We start from the raw sequence: 21,192 nt of genomic DNA, 5'->3' as shown, positions 1-21,192 counted from the left end.
TGGGAAGCACTGTTGGGGCTAGGCATGCAGTACCTTCCCAGTGACTGTGGTAAGTACGGTCTTTGCCAATTTTTTTAAAAAGATCAAAGTAAAACAGGATATCATTTGCAAAGTAATATAATAAAAACATAGATGGTCAACTCTGTCTGACCTCTCATCTTCCAGAATTAACTACTGCTCTAGAGAGGTGTATATCAAGAACTAGTAGGAAGATTTAATGAGATCCAAGGGCATATAACGGCTGAAATGAAGAAAAGTCTCTTTATTTTCTTATAAGGAAAAGCTTCCTAATGGGTGCTCTGTTAGCACACAGACCAGTTTCCCAAGCAACAAGGAGGAAACCCTAATGACTGGAACATTTTAAAATTAGATCAGCTAAAGTGCACCAATTCTACACTGTTCCCCAAGGAATAGATGATCTAACAGGGCCTTTCCATCTCTAGGTTTTAATGATCCCATGAACAAAAAACAGGGGGGGCTAAGGGTAGCCTTACATCCTAACCTGGACAAGGAGAAATGTAGTAAGGAGAACTGTAAATAGGATTACATCTGAGCAGATGATAGACTGATATTTGCAAAGATCCCTATTCAAAGGCAGGCCAAATATATACATATTTTAAACTACAACAAAGCTGCTTTGCTCTGTAAATGTTGTTGGCTCTTTGGAGCTCAGACTTAGATGAGCTCTTGGCTCCATGGGAATTCCATAGCAGAGAAGGATGGGAGATTTATTTAACCTAGACTTTTATTTTTTACTAGAGATAATTGTTAATAACAGTTTCTATTATTGGCTGGGTTGCACTACATTGTACATTGTTCACTGGATTACAGACCTCTCTTTCTATCCATGCTCTGGGCTCCCCCAGTCAAGTCAGCAGGTTTCCTCCAAAGTTCATTGAATTCAATGGGAATCTTTCCAGTGACTGCAGTGGGCTTTGGCTGAGGCTCACAATGCATTGTGAGAAATGAAATGAGTAAGGTGACTGAGTCATGTGGTCTTTACTCCAGAGGGGAAGGCCGGTTTTGTTAAGTTCCTTTCATTTATTTTTCTAGTTTAGAAAAATACATCTAGTTTGACCTCTGGGCCTATGAATAAAAACTATAAATCTCTTTAAAAATCACATGCAGTCCTAAGGACTGGGAGTTGGGAGAATCACCTCCACTTCCCAGCATTACCACAGACTTTCTCGTGTGACCGTGGGTAAATCACTTACCCTCTCTGTGTCTGTTTTCCCCATTTATAAATGGGGGGTGTTGATACTTCCTGCCCCCTTCACAGGGGTTCAGTGAGGGCTAATTCATGTTCATATTCTAAAGTACTTCAAGATCCTTAGATGGAAGGCATTACAGAAGTGCAAAATGTAATTACAGTGCAATATATTCCCGAAACCACCACTAAAATCAGCTCCTGACGTGACCCATATCTAAAGGAAGCATAGAATTGCCCTAAGAGAGGCTTCATTACCTGCCAACTCAAGAAAGCACCCATTAGGTAGCTGTTAGAAGAACAAACCTCTGTCCTAAAAGGAGCAAAGTAAGGGTTGCTGGAGGTCAGGAATGAAAATGCTGGTTTTGAGTCAGTGCCTTTGTGTAACCGTGGAAACAGAGAAATGTCTTTCTGTCCTTTGTGAGATGTATAAGAAACTAAAAATGATATCACTGAATCAATTATTTAGTGACACTGAGAAATCTGGGTTCTTAAAATATCTGTTAATGAAAAAGAGAGAGAGACCGGGATTAAAAGAGATGCTTAGACAGAACGTAGCCAGAACCACTGAGCAAAAAAGAAAACGGGAGAGATGTCTTTAAATCTTTCCTTTTCTTTTCAAGTGCACAAATGGGCTGAGATAAAAAGCAATCGGGTCAGAGTTCCAGTGAGCCCTTACAATACTTTTCCACGGTGGCGCAAGCTATAATACAACACTATTTGACACTGGCTTTTAGCTTCAGTGAACATTATATAAATGTTGCACACTGCAATGAGCCTTTTTTCAAATACTTGACTTGACAGGACATGAAAACTCCTTGGAAGAGGTGCTTTGCATAGAATGTTGTCTGCATATCCCACTGTCTGACTTTAATTCTTTGAAGCAGTCTGCATACGGCGGTGAACAAAGAATTTCCAATGCTAGGAACTGCACACTGAATGGAAAACAAATTTAACAGAAGAGGGACAACTTTTCCTCCCCTGATTTACTCCACTTTCAATGTCCCCTTCTGAGAGGTAGAGAGAAGCTGATCTCAGGTAGTTTGCATTTCCCTCAGTTTTTAATTAATGCTGAGCTTTAAGGTCTTTACCCAGAATGGCTTGAGGATACTTAACCTACCCAATCTCATGGTACAAGCCATCACACAAACCATGTTTACACAATGTCATTGGCATCCCATGCTCATACAAGGTCGTCAACAGTGTTCTTGCAATACTCTGACGCTTAGCCCTTTCCTTTTATTGATTTCTGAAACTAAGGAACAGCCATGTATTTCTGTGGTCGGGTGTGGGAAATTGCAAAATCTAATATACGGCAAGACTATGAGGTCTGAACTGCTGTGGACACTAAATTGTTTTAACCAAGAAAAGGTTTTTGTAATATTTAAAGAGAAACTGTGAGATGCTTTTTAACAACAACAAAACAAAACCCCACAATATTCCCCATCCTTCCTCCTGCCAGATAAATATAATGGGAAAGATACTGTGGATCACAGTCATTTTATTGGCATAGGCTAAGTTTTACTTTGGTGAATTTTGCTTGTAGGCTGTGAAACCTAGCTTTTAGTCATTTTATACAGGGTTGGGTGGGGGTATTTTGTTTGGGTTTTTTTTGGCTTATTCTTTTATTGAACATCTAGGCATCTTAAGGAAGCCAGTTCAAGGTCATGGGAGATGCTTAGGGGAGGGAGTGGGGGACTGAAACTCATTGCAAAGCAATACTTTGCTTCTGTCTGTTTCCCTCCTTTATGCAGGAGGGGAAAAATATAATTCCCTATAATAATCAGCTAGCCACTGTGTAATCGGTCCGTCAACACCAAATCAAGGGAGAACTACTCAGGAGCCAATCCCTGAGGTAAAACTAGTACCTGGTAAAATTTTAGCTCATGCAATCTGTATCGTGAGCAGAACAAGCCTGTGGAAAACTATTTTCCAACTATTTATTTATTTTAAAAGGCAGTTTCTGTAGTAGATGGGCCTGATCCACTGAAGTCACTGGAAAGACTGATGGTTTTGCATCAGACCCTGTGTTAGGCCCAAGCTCTGAGAGAATAGATGTAACGCATCTAGTTGGTCTGGAGCTTACTACTATAAAGTGCTGAGGACCTCCTGTGAGGTGCGGAAAGCCCTTAGCTACCACTGATATCAGTGAGAGTTGGGAAGCTCAGATCCTTATGGGAGATATTCAGCATGTTGCAGATGACGCTAAACTGGGAGGAGAGGTAGATACGCTGGAGGGTAGGGATAGGATACAGAGGGCCCTAGACAAATTAGAGGATTGGGCCAAAAGAAATCTGATGAGGTTCAACAAGGACAAGTGCGGAGTCCTGCAATTAGAATGGAAGAATCCCATGCACCGCTACAGACTAGGGACCAAATGGCTCGGCAGCAGTTCTGCAGAAAAGGACCGAGGGGTTACAGTGGATGAGAAGCTGGATATGAGTCAACAGTGTGTCCTTGTTGCCAAGAAGGCCAATGGCATTTTGGGATGTATATGTAGGGGCATTGCAAGCAGATTGAGGGACATGATCATTCCCCTCCATTCGACATTGGTGAGGCCTCATCTGGAGTACTGTGTCCAGTTTTGGGCCCCACACTACAAGAAGGATGTGGAAAAATTGGAAAACGTCCAGCAAAGGGCAACAAAAATGATAAGGGGACTGGAACACATGACTTATGAGGAGAGGCTGAGGGAACTGGGATTGTTTAGTCTGCGGAAGAGAAGAATGAGGGGGGATTTGATAGCTGCTTTCAACTACCTGAAAGGGGATTCCAAAGAGGATGGCTCTAGACTGTTCTCAGTGGTAGCAGATGACAGAACGAGGAGTAATGGTCTCAAGTTGCAGTGGGGGAGGTTTAGGTTGGATATTAGGAAAATCTTTTTCACTAGGAGGGTGGTGAAACACTGGAATGTGTTACCTAGGGAGGTGGAGGAATCTCCTTCCTTAGAAGTCTTTAAGGTCAGGCTTGACAAAGCCCTGGCTGGGATGATTTAGTTGGGGATTGGTCTCTTTGAGCAGGGGATTGGACTAGATGACCTCCTGAGGTCCCTTCCAACACTGATATTCTATGTTGGAGGATTGAGCCCATCCTTTCTCAGCAATGTTCTTACACTGCAGACAAAGGAAGGAAGGTTGCTCTGATCAGACGGTTGCTATGGGGAAGCTGTCTGTTTATGAAAGTTCCAACCAGATCTCATCCCCATGTTCTTTCCTTGGTAATTCTAGCTATGTAACTAGCACCAACTCTTCAGAATAAATTTTGGCAAAATTTTGACGTTACAGGGCACAATGAGCATGTCAACTACTCTTTACATGATCGTTTAGCCAACCATGTTTGAAAAATGTTGGCCTAAAGTCAGGCATCACGATGAGGGGCTGGATTTTCAGAGGTTGAGAGTGGTGGGTTCTGAGCATTTCTGAAAATTTATTTCTGTGCTGTGCTTTAGGCAGCCTATTTGAATATTTTGGTCTTTGAGATAGGTGGTATTTATTAGCACTCTATCAATCTATTTCTGCCAACTACGGCGTAGTATTAGGTAAACAGACTACCTCAATTTCTATGGGGCTAAGCCTGGTTTCCCTGCAAACAAAACAGGTCTTGAAATCTCTTTGGGGGTCTACAACCAACAGTACCACATGATGGTGCTCTGATGTGATAACACTAGAAAGCAAATTCATGCTGTGACACACAGATGTTTTTGCTGCTATGTGATGAAACTGTTAAAACCACTGCACTTTGAAAGGCCATATGTAAAGCCAATGTTGTAATGTAAATGTAGGGTTGTGCTGACAATGAGTAGGGAATAAAGTGGCACCACTGGGCATGGCCTGTCATATCACAAAACTCTTACTACTGTTAGATTGAAATACAGTGCCAGCCTGGATCAGACCCAAGGTCCATTTAGTCCAGTAGCCTGTCCCTGGTAGTAGACAATACCAGATGTCTCAGAGCAAAGTGTAAGAATCCCATAGTAAGAAAACATGGGATAATCTAATTTCCATTAAGATTTCATCCTAATCCTTAGAGATTGGTGTAAAGCCTGAGCATGCGGTTCTATATCCCTTCCAATACTCTTTTTTGTTTGCATTAACTTTTCTACCTCTATATCGTTGTCTTATCCCTGAGCGTCCAATTGCTCCTTTGTTCCATTTTATTACACAGAAAATGCATTGTCTTGTGTTATGATGTCCCTATACAACACAGGAACTAACTGGTCCAGTGTGGCTCTAGGCCTGATAATGGAGAGGAATGTTCTGCTAAAAACTTTTGGATGCAGGTGACTCTCCATGTGCAGATCTTCCTCCTACACAGAACTGGGCATTTGTCTGTCTTCCCAGAGGGCTGAGACTGGATTTAGAGACCCTTCTGAACTAATGAAGACCTCTCTGGTCAAGTAAAGTTTGTGTGAAACCCCCCCGCCCAAAATCCAAATTTTGGAACAACTACTTGTGCCCCATAAAAAACGAGCAATGACTAGCATGTAAAACTCCCATCAAAGTCAGAGAGCTTTTCTATTGCCTTCAGTGGGAGTTGGCCCAAACCATCCATAAAGAGAAGTTGCATATTATCTGTACCCTATAAATTAGTGCATTCCCATATGTTCTACCATACTAAAGTTTTAACTGTAGTATGTCTCCTAGTTTACTGGGTTGTGGATTTAATCAATCAATAATAATATGATGAAGGAAGAGCAGTATTTTACTCCAGTGCTGGGGTTTTGCCTCCTGCTATCAGATCTCTCTCTCCTTTCGCTTTCCCCACTGAAGCGTCCTGGTGGCAGCGAACCCAGTATTGTGTTGAAAACATTCAGCCAAGCAGTCTTGTCAATACTAGGCATTGGCACCAGGCTGCACTAATTCTTAACGGTTCTAGCTTCCAGAGAGTCCCTCAGAACAAGGAAAGCATTTGGGTTTTGTTCTGCTTCAGTGAGGTCAATGTCTGGTTGCACCTGAACTGTTTTTTACAATGACACACTATTTTTCTAAACATATAATTTGCAAAACTACAGCTACTGTGACGCATCTCAAATTCTAAGAAGGATTCCTACAGAACACCCAACCGTGAAAACAGAAAACGCACTGCTATTGGTGAACAATTTTTTCTTGCCAAAGGTGTGTTAATAGGAAATGAAGATCTAAGATGAAAAATATGTCTTGATATTTAAAAAAAAAGGGGGGGGGAATGAAAAATATCCATAGAAATTTAAGTAAAACAGTCCATTAAGGTAGATCTTAAGCAACACTTAGAAGAACCTGAAGCTACAACTGAAATCAAGGAAAATCTAGTTGTTTTAGTTGTTACACTCTGAGATGTCTCACCCTGCACGCAATATGGAAGCTATGGTGGCAGGCAGTATGATCATTTATTTGTTAAACTTTATGTATCAATTCAGCTTTCCCCATGATTCTTAAAATTTCACTCAGACTTTTTTTTTTAAAAAGTTTGCCAATATGATTAATTTTCCCCTAAACTTTTTATTCCTATACTGCAATTTGATTGCCTTAACACTTATTTAAAAAAAAAAAAAAAGCTCTTAATTGTTACTCAGTCTTGGTTGTCTTTGCTTGTTACAGGTCAATCTGTCAATATGTGTGTGAAGAACATATAAATCTGTTTCTCTTTAACCATGTCATGATTCCTTACAAGGTGTCAGACACTGTCATCCATGACACATTGCTTGTCCCAGAGTTAAAGAACTCCAGACAGGGCAGAGTTTTTGTAATGCCCACCTAGGACCACTGAGCTACATCCCTTTGTGGCAAGCTCGTGGTGAGCCCTATGGAAGCCTTACGAGATGACCGTGTTCAACAGATATGGCAGACAAATGGCTACTAACTTAAATCTTTTTGGATGGACAGGTACTCGCAGAGCATTCACAGATGCAGTTGTGTGTTGACTTTTCCTGTGCCTCTCTCTGTAGGACACTCAACAGCCAGCTGCTACTTTTAACAACGTCTCTACCCCTCTACTGGCATCACTGTCATTTTCCTACAGGGAGCAGCATTGGTGATGTCATGACATTCCCTGCTTTGACATTCCAGAGCTGTGGTCTCCTCTTCTGCTCCCCCTCCACCCCAGTCCTAAGCCACAAGGAATAATGCATCAATGAGAAGGTGAGGTGTCCTCCAAGCCCAGCAGCTCCTTTATAAGTCTCTCACCAAACTGTGCCCGGCTGTACCTTTTCACGTGATAGGCATCTGACATTTTGTACAGGATGTAGGCATTGTTTATGGCAATGCTGATGGTAAACCAGAATACTTGTTGCCAGGTCTTGTTTGGTTTATGAGAAATGAAATACCTATGAAAGGGGGAGAGAGAGAAAAGATAATCAACATTCAAACCCTTCTACGTATGTCCTGCTGGGAGGCAAGAAAAGTGACCTCAGACATTCTGCAGGCCCAGGAGCTCTCATTGGGACGCTATGCCAGCTGTTCATTGTTACTGTCTTAAGGGACATGTTCAACAATATGTTTGATAACTCTTTGTTGTAGTAGTTATGAGAGAGTCTCTAGTCTCCCTTTTTGGTGCAATGTTCGGTTGTCTGTCTTGCATTTTTCTGCCCTCATCAGAAAGTCCTACTCCAAGGTTGCCGATAGATCACATCATCAGGGCAAAAATGCACAATGGAAAAGCCCTGTTTTGGTCACCTAGCAGTGCAGGATTGGTCACTGCAGTACCTTCAGTCTCCATCCAGTTTTCAGTGTGTCAAGTGGTGGAGCTTCCACCACTTCCCTTGGCAACCTATGCTGTAGCCAAATATTTCTCACTTGCAGGAAACTTTTCCTGAGATTTAGCCTAAATTTTCCCTCAGTTAACTTCATACCATCAATCCTACTTCATTCCCTCGTACCACCCCAAATACTCATACACTGATGTTCACATCCTTCCCATGCTTGTAGACTTGTGATTCCCACCCCATTATTCATTGGCTTGCCAATTTGTATTAACGAATCCGGTTAATCCCTCTGTCCCAATGATTTCTCTTCTCTAAACTTCCTCCAGTTGCTCAATATCTTTCTGGCAATGAGATGCCCAAAATGGAGTCCACTATTGCAGTAATATACAATATGGCAATATAATAGTTTGCCCCTCTCTCCCAAACAAGTTCCCCAAATAGTGCTCAGCAGGCAGCTCTTCCCCTTACAGTACTCCACAATGAGGCATTTGGTCTAGATCCTCAAAGATATTTAGGTGCCAAACTCCCACTGAAATCAGTGGGAGTTAAGCACCTCAGTACGTGCTGTACTAACTCCCAGAGAAAGTGGGTAATGCTCTAAGAGCCGTGTTCTGGTTACAGTTTTCAAAACTGCTTCAGGTTCAGCACCAAATCACAACCAGGTCCACCAGCTAAAACAGCAAAAGCCAGAGGTCCAGATTTGCTGTACAGCACCAGTTGCTGTGAGTCTGGGGAAAGCTTATGGCTTAGTAAGCATTCTTTTCTTTGTTGAACCAAACCATGATGCGATTTGAATTTATCCAGAACCCATTTCCTTTGTTTTAAAAATGGCACATTTTACTGACTTCCTGTCTGAGAATCTGCATGTGTATTTGGAAGCAACAGACCTTAGGGATGGGGGAGGGCCCAGTCAGTCACCTTGCGCATTGTCGTCTTTGTGCAGAACTGTTTCCTTAGCCCTTATATTACTGAGACCTAATGCTAGGCTGGCGGTTGTATACAGGGATTAGGGGTGAGCTCCACAAAGGGACTTGGGTATTGCAACATTGAACACTATGGCATCTAACTTCTGGGCACCTAGAAAATCAGTGGAACAACCCTGTGATCTGCAAAACTGAGTTAAGCGCCTAGGCTCCCTATAAAAGGAATGGGGAAAGACCGGTGCCTAAGTATGTGATCCACAAAGCCAGCATGCTAGGTGGGGAATAGCCTAAGCTAGCCATTGGGAGATGCGTGCTAAGGGGTGTGTGCTAAGCCTCAGGCAGAGGAGGGAATTGAATGTGGGGGTCTGATCTCCCAGGGGCATATTCTAACTCCTGAACTAAAAGTTACAAGCTCACCGCCTCTTTCTTTGGCTGGATTTTGAATGGGACCCAATCCAATCGTGCTCAGAGGCTACCTATCCGATCAGATCTCTCACATGACTTAGATGGCTGAACACTTGTCTTTCCCTGGTTTGTGACTTACTCTAGGGCTTAGGCAGATGCCTAGAGGGAGGTACCGGCCTGCATGCCCAGAGGCAGAAACTTAGGCGCCAATTGAGTTTAGGCATCTACAAGGTTCAGTGGAAGTTTTGTGGATGGCAGTGGACCCAAGACTGGGACTTAGCCAGCTCAACCTGCGACTTAAGCACCTAATGCCTTTCATGGATCCCAACCCATGTATAGATGTAATAAAATATAGCTCATAAAATGGCTGCCATAACTGTGCTTCACTGAATGCTATCTGCCAAAATACACCTGTGATCCAGTGTACGACCAGAAAGGAAATACACGGAAATGTCTATTTAGGGTCATCATCCAAGCTGAGCAAAAAGCACTAACCAAACCGCCTAAATCGTGAAAAGTTTATTTTTAAAGAAGTCTCACGTAGTCATTCAGCCTTAGCAAAATGGTCATGTAAATTTGCCAAGTGAGGCACAAAACCTACTCACATATTCTTGCCATTAGGATTATCGGGGCAAAAAAAATTTTGCGAACCCACAGGAAGACAGCTACTTGTCCATGGCAAGAAAGCTTGTGTACAGCTGATTAAGGTGCTCTTAGTAGCACAGGTAAGGAACAGGGTTTTTTAATGGCCTTTTAGGCAAATAATATCCCTTAAAAATCAAGGATACAAAAACAACCCCAGATAGGCAAGGAGGAAATTAAGAATCTGTGAAAGGACCTGCCCAGCTCCAGGGAAAGTGCAGAGGCTGCTAATTATGGAGAGTCCTGCAGCTGATGCTCACTAAGGGTAGACCTAGAGAAGGCAGCTATAGCAAAGAAACAGAATTTCTCTTGCTCTTGTAGTTATGACCTGGATCAAAGCTGCTGTAACTGGTGCCTGGGTGCAGCTGGATTATAGCACGGTGAAGCTGGTGACTGACAGGGTGCTGGAAGGCAGTAGAAACACCTGGTAGTCTTAGGCTATGTCTACACTACCACTTATATCGCACATGGGTGTGAATATTCCACCCACTGGGCAACACAAGTTACACTGACCTAAGCACTAGTGTGTCTCCCACCAAAATAGCTTCTGCTGCTTGCGGAGGTGGTTTTATTAAGCCAACAGGAGAACTCTCTCCCGTGAGCACTGAGTGTTCACCAGACGTGCTGGTTTGGCCCTAAACCCAAACTTTAGCCTAAACCTAATGTGGATCCACCACCATCTTGGTGGTTCTCTCTCAAATGGCTCTCTAGCTATGTCATTTAAATACTCCAAGGATGCAATTCTCATGGTGTTTTGCCTGACGAATGGACAGACAGGAGTATTGCAGTGCTGTTTTGGATCTGGTCCAGCTTTGCTGAATTATGCAAGATGGGAAGCGGGGAGGAAAGGATATTCTGAGTTTAATCAGTACTGTTGTTCATATCTAACTCCTACACAAATTCCCAAGATAATGGTCAGCAGTGCAGCTTGCTCCCCCTAGGAAAATCATATGCAAAGAAATAGAGCCTGCTTCCACTTGTTCTGAAGTCTGAGAGTTTTGCCATTGAATTTAATGAGGGCAGGATCGTGCTCCTAGTCTCTCCTCAAAATCCAAGAAAGGTTCAAATGTCCCAGTAACAGGGGATTCACCCACACACCATCCCACCCACTTACTTGCTGTATTTGTCGTCATATTTGCAGATATAGCTAAGATGAGCAGCAAAAGCTTCTACTGCCAACGGGCATGGGATCTCGCCACTTTTTCTCTTAATTATAACTCCTGCATCAATTAAAAAAAAACAAAACACAGCCATTGAGTCTTAACTGTTGTGTTAGCATCAGTGTTACCCCCTATAATAGACTGTCTGAAAAGGGGATTTGAGACCAGCTACTTAGTCTGCCAGCACTAGCAAGAACCTTCTATGCCGAAAATAAACCTTGTTGATCCTGAATTTGCTTTCCTTCTCCCACCCCTCTTCTCAGTCCAACTGGCACCTGGAAGATGGTATCATATACCTTGCTAGTAGTGTGCAGGCCAAAGCAGCTGTGTGGAAGATGCAAGAGAGGTTGTTTTTTAAAAAAAAAAATGGTCAAAACACAAACTTGAACTCTTTCCAGAGCTCCAACTATGGGCCCTTCATGGTGGGGCACCTGTTGGTCAGATTTCATGTGGTGGTGATTGCTTCTTGATGCACCATTATCTTGTTGACATGCTAAATCCGAACTTGCAAAAGTTCAGCTTTGATTCACTGGGACAGAATGCTGTGGGTTTGGATTCTGGTGTGTACTGTTTGTCTAGCCCTTCTTCATGGACTGTGACGCTAGCAGGTACTGAAGAGCAATGGTTACCATGGGATGTGATGATCACCTCTGTTGCAGTTGTAAGCCTTAAAGTAGTGGGGTCTACAGGGAGCACTGCAAGCCAAGCAGCTGGTGCCAGACACAGCTGCAAACTGTCTTAGGCTGGTGTTATATGCTGCAGACACCACCTGCTCACCATGATTCATCCTTAGGGTGAGACACTTCCCCTCTTCCCAGCTGTACTGCCTCCACACTGTCTTTGCTACTGCATTTGTATCCAGATCTCTCTCACTCCTGCAAGGAAACTGATGAGACCAGTGGTCTGGAGAAGGGAAAGGTTCATGAAGCATGGTTAGAAGTCCAGTCCAGGCCTGCCTGGTGTGATGGGGTGAAGAGTCAGAGAAGCATTTGTAATTAATTTCCAGATGTCTTGTATGAAGTTTCTGCCGGAGGCACTTGTCTGTGCTCTGTTACCACCCCGTGCCCAAGGAAATGGGACTTGTGCTCATTTTGTAAATAAACCATACTAAAAAAATCCTGGACTCCACGTCACTGAGTTCTGCTTCAAGCAGGGACACTGACACACCTGTTGCTGCTCAGCAAAGGGGCAATACAATTTGCCAGGCAGCAGTAGGTTTGGGGGCCTCAAAGGTCATTTTCCTGTTTGGAGCAGAAATCTGACACAGAGTCTGGTATTTTCTCCATATACATTTAGGGTGGGATCCACAGAGGGACTAGGGTGTTGCAATCCTCAGCATCATGGCACCTAGAAAAAAAATCACAGGAACACCACCATGCTCCACAAAGCTGAGGTAGGCGCTTTATTTCTCCCCATTCATTACGCAGGGAGCCTAGGCACCTAAGAATGTGATCCACAAAAGCCAGCATGCTAGGTGGGGTGCAGCCTAAGTTAGCTAATGGGAGATAACAACAAGGGCTGGGTGCGAATCCCCACCCCTCTCTTGGAGATAGGGGCCTGTATATGGACTGCAAGGAGCTGCCTAACTCTGCTTCGGGATCCATGAACGGTAACCAGCCACCTCAAGTCAGGCGGCTTAGGCACCTAACTAATTTCTTGTGAGAATGAGGTAGGCGCCTGCCTCACTCTACACACAACACCCAGTGGTGGTAATGCAACCACCTACCCCGTAATCTTTAGCCCAGTGGTTAGAGCAGAGATGTGAGGAAAACCCAGGTTCAATTCCCCACTCCCTGCCAGAGGAGGAGAGAGGATTTGAACAGGGGTTTCCTGCCTCTCAGGAGCATTTGTTAACTACTGGCCTATTTGAACACGGGGCTCCCCCAATCTCAACCTGTTAAGGCTGTTTCACTGTGACTAAAGAATGATTAGAGCGAGGGAACGGGGCCTGGGGTCTTCTGCCTCCCAGGTGGATGCCTTAACCACTAGACTACACAACCATTCCCCCTCTTGTGTTCTCTCTGGCCCAATGTTCGTTCCACTCTGGATAAATACTTAAATAGTCATGGGGCCAGAGAGTGAGAGCCTGGGTGTGAGTGAGGGAATGGCTCTGTAGCCCTTTGCTTAGGGTACCCACCGGGGAGGTGGGGCTTCAAAGCCTGAGCCGTAACTTCCAAGCACTATCTACACAGCTATTACTACAGTGCTATTGTGAGCTTCACTAGTACGGTCACTCTGGGCTGGGAGGCTCACTGCTGTGGGCTGCGTAGATATAACCCCAGCGACTCCAGGGACTAATGTCATCAGGCAGCTTTTTTCAGTTTTCACTCAGGCCGGACTAGCCCCAATGTTGACTGGCTGTTTGTTCCATCTCCCTCCCTCCCAGTCATGTCACCCTCACACCACCTTGCCTCCATGCTCCCCTTCTTCCTGCCTTCTCCCTGTCTTTGTCTTTCTGTTTAAATGTATCCCCTCCTAACTAAAACCCTCCCGAGGACCCACTTTTAAATCAAGATAGGATGTTTTGCTAAAAGCTCTGCTCTAGGAATGATTGTGGGGAAGTTCTCTGGCCTGTGCTATACAGGAAGTCAGACTGGATGATCACAATGCTCCCTTCTGGCCTTGGAATCTATGAATCACTCCTTGGGGGGGAAAACTGTGGCACTAACATGCTGTTTGCAAACCATCATTCTATTCTCTCTGCTGCTGTTTTCTATTCTTTTCCCTTAGGCTTTGTCTGTCTGGTGTATTGAAACTGTAAACTCTTCGAAGCAGGGACTGTCTCTCTCACTCTGTACGGTGCCTAGCACAATGGAACCCTTTTCTTCACTGTGTCCTAGGCACTATCCTAATTCCTCCTGGAAGGCAGTTCTGCTTGGCTGAAGTTACTGAGACACATAGGATTAAGGTGCCTTGTGTTTGGTCCCACTTTTAGTCACTGTCTCATTTTGGATGAGATCCCAGAATCCTCCTGGCTCTCTGGTCTTTCCTGAATCTTCTAAACCATTACATTACTTCATAAGACATCCAGACCAAAATTGTTACTCATGTTTTGATTACAGGCTTGAGAATTAAATTCCTTTGGCTAGAAGTCCAATTCCCTCCATTATCTTTGACAAGTCCCTTATGACACCCTACTTGGCAGGCCCTGTTTTGAATGTAAGACTCACAGCACATACTAGGTGTCATATTTATGACTGATCCATATGACTATTTATTTGAAGTCTTTGAGTGACAGATTTTAATGAGTCCCAAATGTTGTTAGAGCAGAGTATGAGGCATAATAAGTGTAAATATAACATGGGGGACAAGGGGGGAAAAATCCTTAAAGCTGACAAAACCAATATTTCTTATTGCCCTAACATACCCAGTAAGGGTATTTTAATTTTCTTTGATGGAATAGTCCTTAAAGATCTGACTGACTGTGTGAAGAGAAGATTGTCTTTCCCCTAGTAGGTCTGGACAGTATAAGATCTGTTTAGTGCAGGTGTTTTTGGTGAAACTTTTTTTGGATTTTAGAATTTCCTTTGATTTGCCTTCCACCATTCACTTCCAGTAAAAATGTGTGATTACAGCTACATGGGCACCATGTACTCAATCTTATTTTCCATTATAGACTGTTTAAGTGTTTCTATTTCTGGAATGTGAATAGGTTTATCTTCTAGCACAGAGGTGGGCAAACGTTTTAGGCTGAGGGCCACATCTGGGTGGGGAAATTGTATGCAGGGCCGGGGCAGGGGGTTGGGATGTGGGAGGGGTGTGGTGTACAGGAATGGGCTCAGGGCAAGAGATTGGGGCAGAGAAGGGGTGCGGGTTGTATGAGGGGACTCAGGGAAGGGGGTTGGGGTGCAGGAGGGGTGTGAGGTGCAGCAGGGGGCTCAGGGTAGGGAGTTGGGGGGAGGGGTGCAGGAGGGATTCGGGCTCCGGCCCGGCACCGCTTACCTAAAGTGGCTCCAGGGTGGCAGCCTGCCCTGGCCCCATGCCACGCCGCTCTGGGAAGCAGCTAGCACCACGTCCCTGCGTGGCCCCTGGGTGCGGGGAGCACAGGGCTCTGTGTGCTGCCCTTGCTGCACCGCCAGGTACCTCCCCCGAAGTGCCTATTGGCCACGGTTCCCCGTTTCCGTCCAATGGGAGCTGCGGGGGGGGGGGGGCGGTGCCTGGATGCAAGGACAATGCACGTAGCCCTCTGCCCCCCCGCGCCACGGTGCCAGCCGCTTCTGAGAGCGGCACCACAGGGGACAATCCCACGGGCTGGATCCAAAGTCCTGAGGGGCTGGATCCGGCCCACAGGCCGTAATTTGCCCACCCCCTGTTCTAGCACTTCACAAGCTTGGTTCAAGCCATTGGTAGGAGGGGGCCTAGCAAAGTTCCCCAGAAGGAGGCTGGGGTGGCACAAATTGCTCAAAACTTTGGCACTGCCTTGGAAATCCCTCTGGTCAACAATGCTCCAGTAGATAGCCCTGGCTGGGAGGTGGCATGGCCAGGATACATGATGATGTGCTCAGTCAGCAGACCCTCATAAGGTGTCTTTGCTAACAGGGCTCCTATGTAGCCCTTCCCCTGGTGGAGCTCCCAGGGAAGTACTGTGTTGCAAACCCTGCTTGATCTTTCCTGGGTTGTGAAGAGAGGTGGGCAGTGCTGCTAACTCTTGTGATTTTTTTTTTTTTTTTTTGAAATCACAACTCTTATGATAGTGTATGTGGTGGTTTTCCCTTAATGCTCCAGCTCCTGGCATCATGTGATTGTGAGAATCTCAGCTTTTATTGGAAGGGGAGGGGGGAAAGTGAGCCACGGTTACAGAGAAGCTTGAAAATGTGACCCAAGCGCATGCTAAAGCTTCAGCCACCAGAAGGCAAATAAAACCACCCAAAATGTTGGGTTTTTTTGTTTTTAAACTATGACTTTAAGCCAATCCCTGACTCGTGATTTTTGAACAGTAGGGTTGGTAATCCTAGGAGCAGCTTTCATCTTCTGGGGCTGCTGTTGGGGTGCGTGCACCAAGAGGGGTGAACAGAGCACTGCAGGTTCGAAGTTCTGTACGGATATCATCTAATAAATCCTCAAAGTCCCATGATGTAAGGCAATGCGTAGACCTGAATTTCCATAGTTTTAAAAGGTCTGAAGTCTAATTCTACTGCAACGCCTTCCCCCATCAGTGAATTCGCGTGAAGGGCATTTGGAAGTTTAGGGCCAAAATCCTCAACTAGTGTAAATTGCTGAAGTCATTCAGTTTGTTTTATAATAAATTATTCTGCTTCCCTCCAGACTTTCAGGTTCTGGCCCTTTTATGAGCTAAACATTTCAGAGAACTAATTCAACGTAAGTAGCGAGGGCTGCTCCTCCGCACAGCACCCTCTGGGCCCAGAGCTGAGCAGGGAAGAGCCTACTTTGGGGGCACTAGTACCCATGCAGTGACTTTTTCCTCCTCTGTCCACTCCCATTTGTGTGGCATTTGGGAAAGGAGGGAAGACACTGCAAGAGGGAGCCAGCCAAAGACTCACGCCAACAGGAGAAGCTGTTAGAAGGAGCCGCACAGTGAGTGCTGGGCTACTTCCACAGTTTTGACGCTGGTCGTTCTCTGCCCTGCACTGATTGGCTGTTTGCCCCAACCTCTCCTGCCCCCTCCTATGGTCTGGTCACCTCAGCCTCACTCCATCTGCCTTCCACGTTCCTCAATTTCATCTCCCCTGCCCCTTCCCCCTCTCTTCAATGACTCCTCTCTTTATCTATCTGTTTAGTTAACCCCCCAAATACCTAAACACCACCCAAAGTTACACCCATAATCACCACCTCTCCCCCCACACAAATTGTGGCACTAACATGTCATTTGCACCCCATCACTCTGTTCCCTCTGTTTTGTGTTCTATCCCTTTCCCCCGCTGTTTGTCTGTCTGGTCTATTTAGGTTGTATGCTCTCCAGAGCTGGGACTGTTTAGTACATAGGCATGACCATAATACAGACAGTAAATTTTTAAACTTCTCCCCTTAAACTACTTGTTTAAGAAAACAGAATTTTGTTTTGTTTCTTAATGTGGAGACAACACTTAATGTCTGATAGCAGAATACGCAAGTTACTTATTTGTGCAGTACTGTAAATGAAAGGCTTTCAGTCTTTAGCATTCATGAGGATGATTTCTGACAAACTGGTTCAAAACTTTCATAATTCACACGCTACATCTAAAAATGGGATTCATAGATTGGTTTTGACGAGCATTTCTCTGCAATGCCTCTCCACAGACTTGAGTGGAGTTTGTAGTCAGGACCCAGGTGAGATTCCCTTTCTCTGTTTTTATTTTATGTAAAGTAAATAACTAGGTCATTACTTGTTGCCTCCACCTTTGCTGAAATCCTCATCCATGTCTCAACTCGCTCTTGTCCTCACTATAGCAACTTCCTTCTCATGTCCCCCTGGGTGTAGTAAGCTGCTGCCTACTTTTACAGGCAAAAAGCTGTGATACCATGGCTCCATTCTCAGACTGTTCCACTGGCCCCCATTCACCTCATGCTTCAGTTCAAAGCTGCCTTCCATTTACTTATTCCAGTCTACATCACTGACTTGTCTCTCCCTTCTTCCTTCCCCACTCAATCCACGTGCTCACCAATGGCTTTGCTACAGTCTTGCCACACTTTGTGTGAAAGACTTCTCTTCTGTGCTCCTGACATTGGGAAGAGACTTCTTGGGCCACATCCTTAGTGGCATAAACTGGCATTGCTCCGTTCACTTCAACTGAGAGATGCCAATTTACACCACCTGACAATCTGACCCTCTACCAGTCTCACTAAGTCTCTCTCCTTTTTCAAATCCCAAGTGAAGTCTTTATCTTTTCTCTCTAGTCTATATCTCACATTTTTTCTCACATTTTCTCTCAATCCGCTACAATTCATTTAATGTTCTTTATTAAGAACCCCTGTGAAGCATTTTGGTGAATATGTACTTCAAAGGTCTTGCATACCATACAGGCTAAACTTTGTAAACCATGATCATGTTCTGTAAATGTAATTACATGAGTTTATACTGGCTGAGGTTCTGGCCTCATCTATGTACCAGTGTGAGACTTTACAATGAGATGGGTCCTAAACATGTGCAGATTTTCACACCCATGCATAAAATTTGTTGCCTGTGTCTGCTCTGCTTCTGCTAAAGGGACATTCAACCAGTTTATTTGTAAAGGTGGTGGTGACTGTTAAGCTTTATAAATAGATTTTTCTTTTCTGAAACTTGTTTTTAGTAACTGTAGCCGAAGACAGCAGCTTTGTGCTAGTGCATGAGAACCAGGTGATGCTCATTGACTTGACTTTGGTTTAATTACTCCAGTTGCATAGTCCAAATATGCAAAAAGCAAAGATAATGATGATCATAAATTAGCTTGTTGAACTTAATTCAACTTAAATGTAAGGTCTTGTTAGAAAGGCTCTAATTCTGTACTGAGGGTGTCTTGGAGTCTGAGTCTGTAAATATACAGTAACTTTATTTAATTCCATGGGTTTCAATCGAACTACTCATGTGTAACTTCTTTCTCATGTGTGTTTTTAGAATCAGGCCCTAAGACACCAACCCTTTCAAGTTATCTGCTTCTCTTTTTAGTTAAATAAATGTTCTCTTGTGACATATAATAGCATTCAAAGTAGTTACCAGTTCCCTAGCTCATTGTATAAAGGTTAGGATGTGTGGTGAGTTCTGATAAATGAACCCCCAATTCCTGTGAGATTTAGCCTTATGATGTGGCTATGCAACACTTAACTACTGTGACTGGCACCTGAATACCCTAAATTCTGTGCAAGTTTTTGAGAATGTGGGTTAAGCACCAAGTTACCTTTTGTAAGCAGTAGCACCTTAAATTTGTAAATATTTAACATTCTTTCAACTATAATTTTGCTTTTTGTATTTTACTCACTTTGGGCAATAGAACTACAGGAGACTTTAAATGGACGAACTACTCTTTAAAAATGTCCTTTCATGTTGGATTTTGTAAATATTTTTTCAAAACCTATACTATGCCTAAAGATCTTTGAGTCCCTTAAAAAACCCCTCCCCTATTAAGATCAATTTCAGCTGAGTCTTTAAGAAACTACTCACAAGCTAAACTACTCCCAAATATATCTTTGGCTGTTCTGGTTTTCTTTTTAGCAGCTGCACCATCAGTTGAGTATGCAATGGGAAGACTCTTGACAAAAGCCATTTGTATGTGACAAACGGCTTTTAAATCCATAGGAAAAACTAACTGTAGAATCTGGTCAAAGAGTTTTAATACTTGGTATGGTTCTTATTGGTCCAAAATTTTTTATGCATTTAGGAGTTACTCTTTACAAAGACTTATCATGCAATTATCCCACGAGACACCTTGTTACGTATAGTATTTTAACCTCCGTTACAACTCTCTACACCAGCACAGGTCAGCTGGGATATGTATAACACCAAAAAGGAACAGCTCTCTACTGTGCCAGCTAAAGGAATAACTATTGGCTGGTAGCATTAGTAAGCTTTTTTAACCTTTATGCAGAGAAGACATCAGTTGCAGACAGAACACTTTTAGCCAGGGTTAACGTAGATTAACTAGTACTTTACGGACAAGAGCAAACACAATGGAAATAAACTGTAGCATTAATGATCATCTAGGATAATTATCAAGCTTCTTGTCTGGCGTTATCAAACTTACTAAGTGTCGTATCTTGCCTTGTCACCTATTTTGAAAAACTTGGTCACAGTACTTGTAGTGATACTGCTGACTGCTCACCTTGTTGAACTGGAGAATAGGCATTAGTGAGAAAACGAAAATGCCCTTTGTTGTACCAGCAGATCAGGGACATGTTTCCCTTCATCTTTATTCTGTACTGCCCTCTGGACTGAGGAGCATCTGGGTTATGCAGCATTGATGGAGGTAGGCCTGTGCAGTCACTTTTCCTGGAACTCAGCAACCCGCAGCAATAAATTTCTGCACATGAAAGAGAATAAATTCTCATCAGCACACAATCCTATAGGTTTAGACAGAAATGACAGTGGGGCTGTCTGACCTATTTGACTGGAGGAAGAACTAAGCCAGTAGATACATAGGCTGGCCAATGGCCGAGGATTTCCCTGTGATATCCAGGACCACTCTTTCTTTTCAGGCTCCAGGAAGAAATGCATTCATACACAAGTCCAGAGAGCCAGTTCTCCAGGTGATTAATATGATACACAGGGATTTAATTAAAAGGGAGAATATAGACTGAGTAGCTGAACTTCCTAACAGTGAGATCTATTCGGTTGTGAAATCTCCTCCCAGGGAGGAGGTCACATTGCTTGGGGCATTCAGCATTAGACCGGACAAAGTAGTGGAAGACGTGCTCTCTTCCATGTTTAACGATGCTGACAAATTGGAAAAAAGGCTTTAGCCTCCTTAAGTTGTCCGAAATGACCCCCATGGTGCCTTTAATCCTAGTGGCTGACAGCTTTTGGTACTAGCAGATGACAATTTCCTAGCAGTACAATCTTGTCAACGCTCATCAATTCTACCCTCCTTCAACCATGACAAAGGGACTAATGAGTAAATTCATATGTTGTGAAACCCAGACACACGTCTCACTCTAGCAATCAATGCAGCTACGTGAGAATAACCAAATAATTTAATGCGCATTAATAACAACAGTGCCTGACTTGTGTTGAGTATGTGATAAGAAAAATATCAGAGGGTTAAATCTTCCATTCATCTGATTAATGTAAAGAGCATATAGTAATAGAATTTCTTGCTATCAGAAGAGAAACTCTGCACAGGAAATTTAGTCAAAGAAATCCCCAAATCAAACAGCTGATTAACTGGATTAAAGGATCAAATCTAGCTTTGGTCAAGAGTCAAATCTTTCAGTATTGAGATACTCTATAATCTGAAGCAATGTCCTCTTCCTGATGTGAGCTTTACAAAATCCAGGAAATCTTAAATCCAAATCTCCTCACTGTCTCTCTAGGCTTTGTTTTGACTATATGGAGGGAATCGGAGTACACAAATCTGTGTGTATATTATACTTAGACTGATCCACTTAGGTTTGTGTATTCCACTTAAACTACAGCAGCCCAAAGCTGCTATTTCAGGTAAAACAAACTAGGTCTGTCAACTGAGAACACTGACCTAAATTTTAGAGTCTAATATCTACTTATTGAACTATCGTCCTTCAGCAAATAAAGAATATTAAAAATCAGAT

At 43.6% G+C, this 21,192-nt stretch overlaps 1 protein-coding gene across 1 annotated transcript in view; it reads right to left on the bottom strand.

The window, feature by feature from the left end:
* Positions 1-1,804: 1,804 nt before the first annotated feature.
* Positions 1,805-21,192, bottom strand: part of PGBD5 (piggyBac transposable element derived 5) — a 100,744-nt gene continuing 81,356 nt past the window's right edge. The window contains exons 5-7 of the mRNA XM_048843909.2: positions 19,752-19,949; positions 10,971-11,076; positions 1,805-7,508 (exon numbers count right to left, since the gene is read on the bottom strand). Of these exons, the coding sequence (XP_048699866.2) occupies positions 7,313-7,508; positions 10,971-11,076; positions 19,752-19,949 (500 nt within the window). The 3' untranslated portion in view covers positions 1,805-7,312. The remainder of the gene's footprint in view (positions 7,509-10,970; positions 11,077-19,751; positions 19,950-21,192) is intronic.

This window comes from Caretta caretta, chromosome 3, assembly GCF_965140235.1.
Source record: "Caretta caretta isolate rCarCar2 chromosome 3, rCarCar1.hap1, whole genome shotgun sequence".
Classification (NCBI taxonomy): Eukaryota; Metazoa; Chordata; order Testudines; family Cheloniidae; genus Caretta; species Caretta caretta.
The sequence above is the reverse complement of the archived record's forward strand: the minus strand, read 5'-3'. Positions and strand labels throughout refer to the sequence as shown.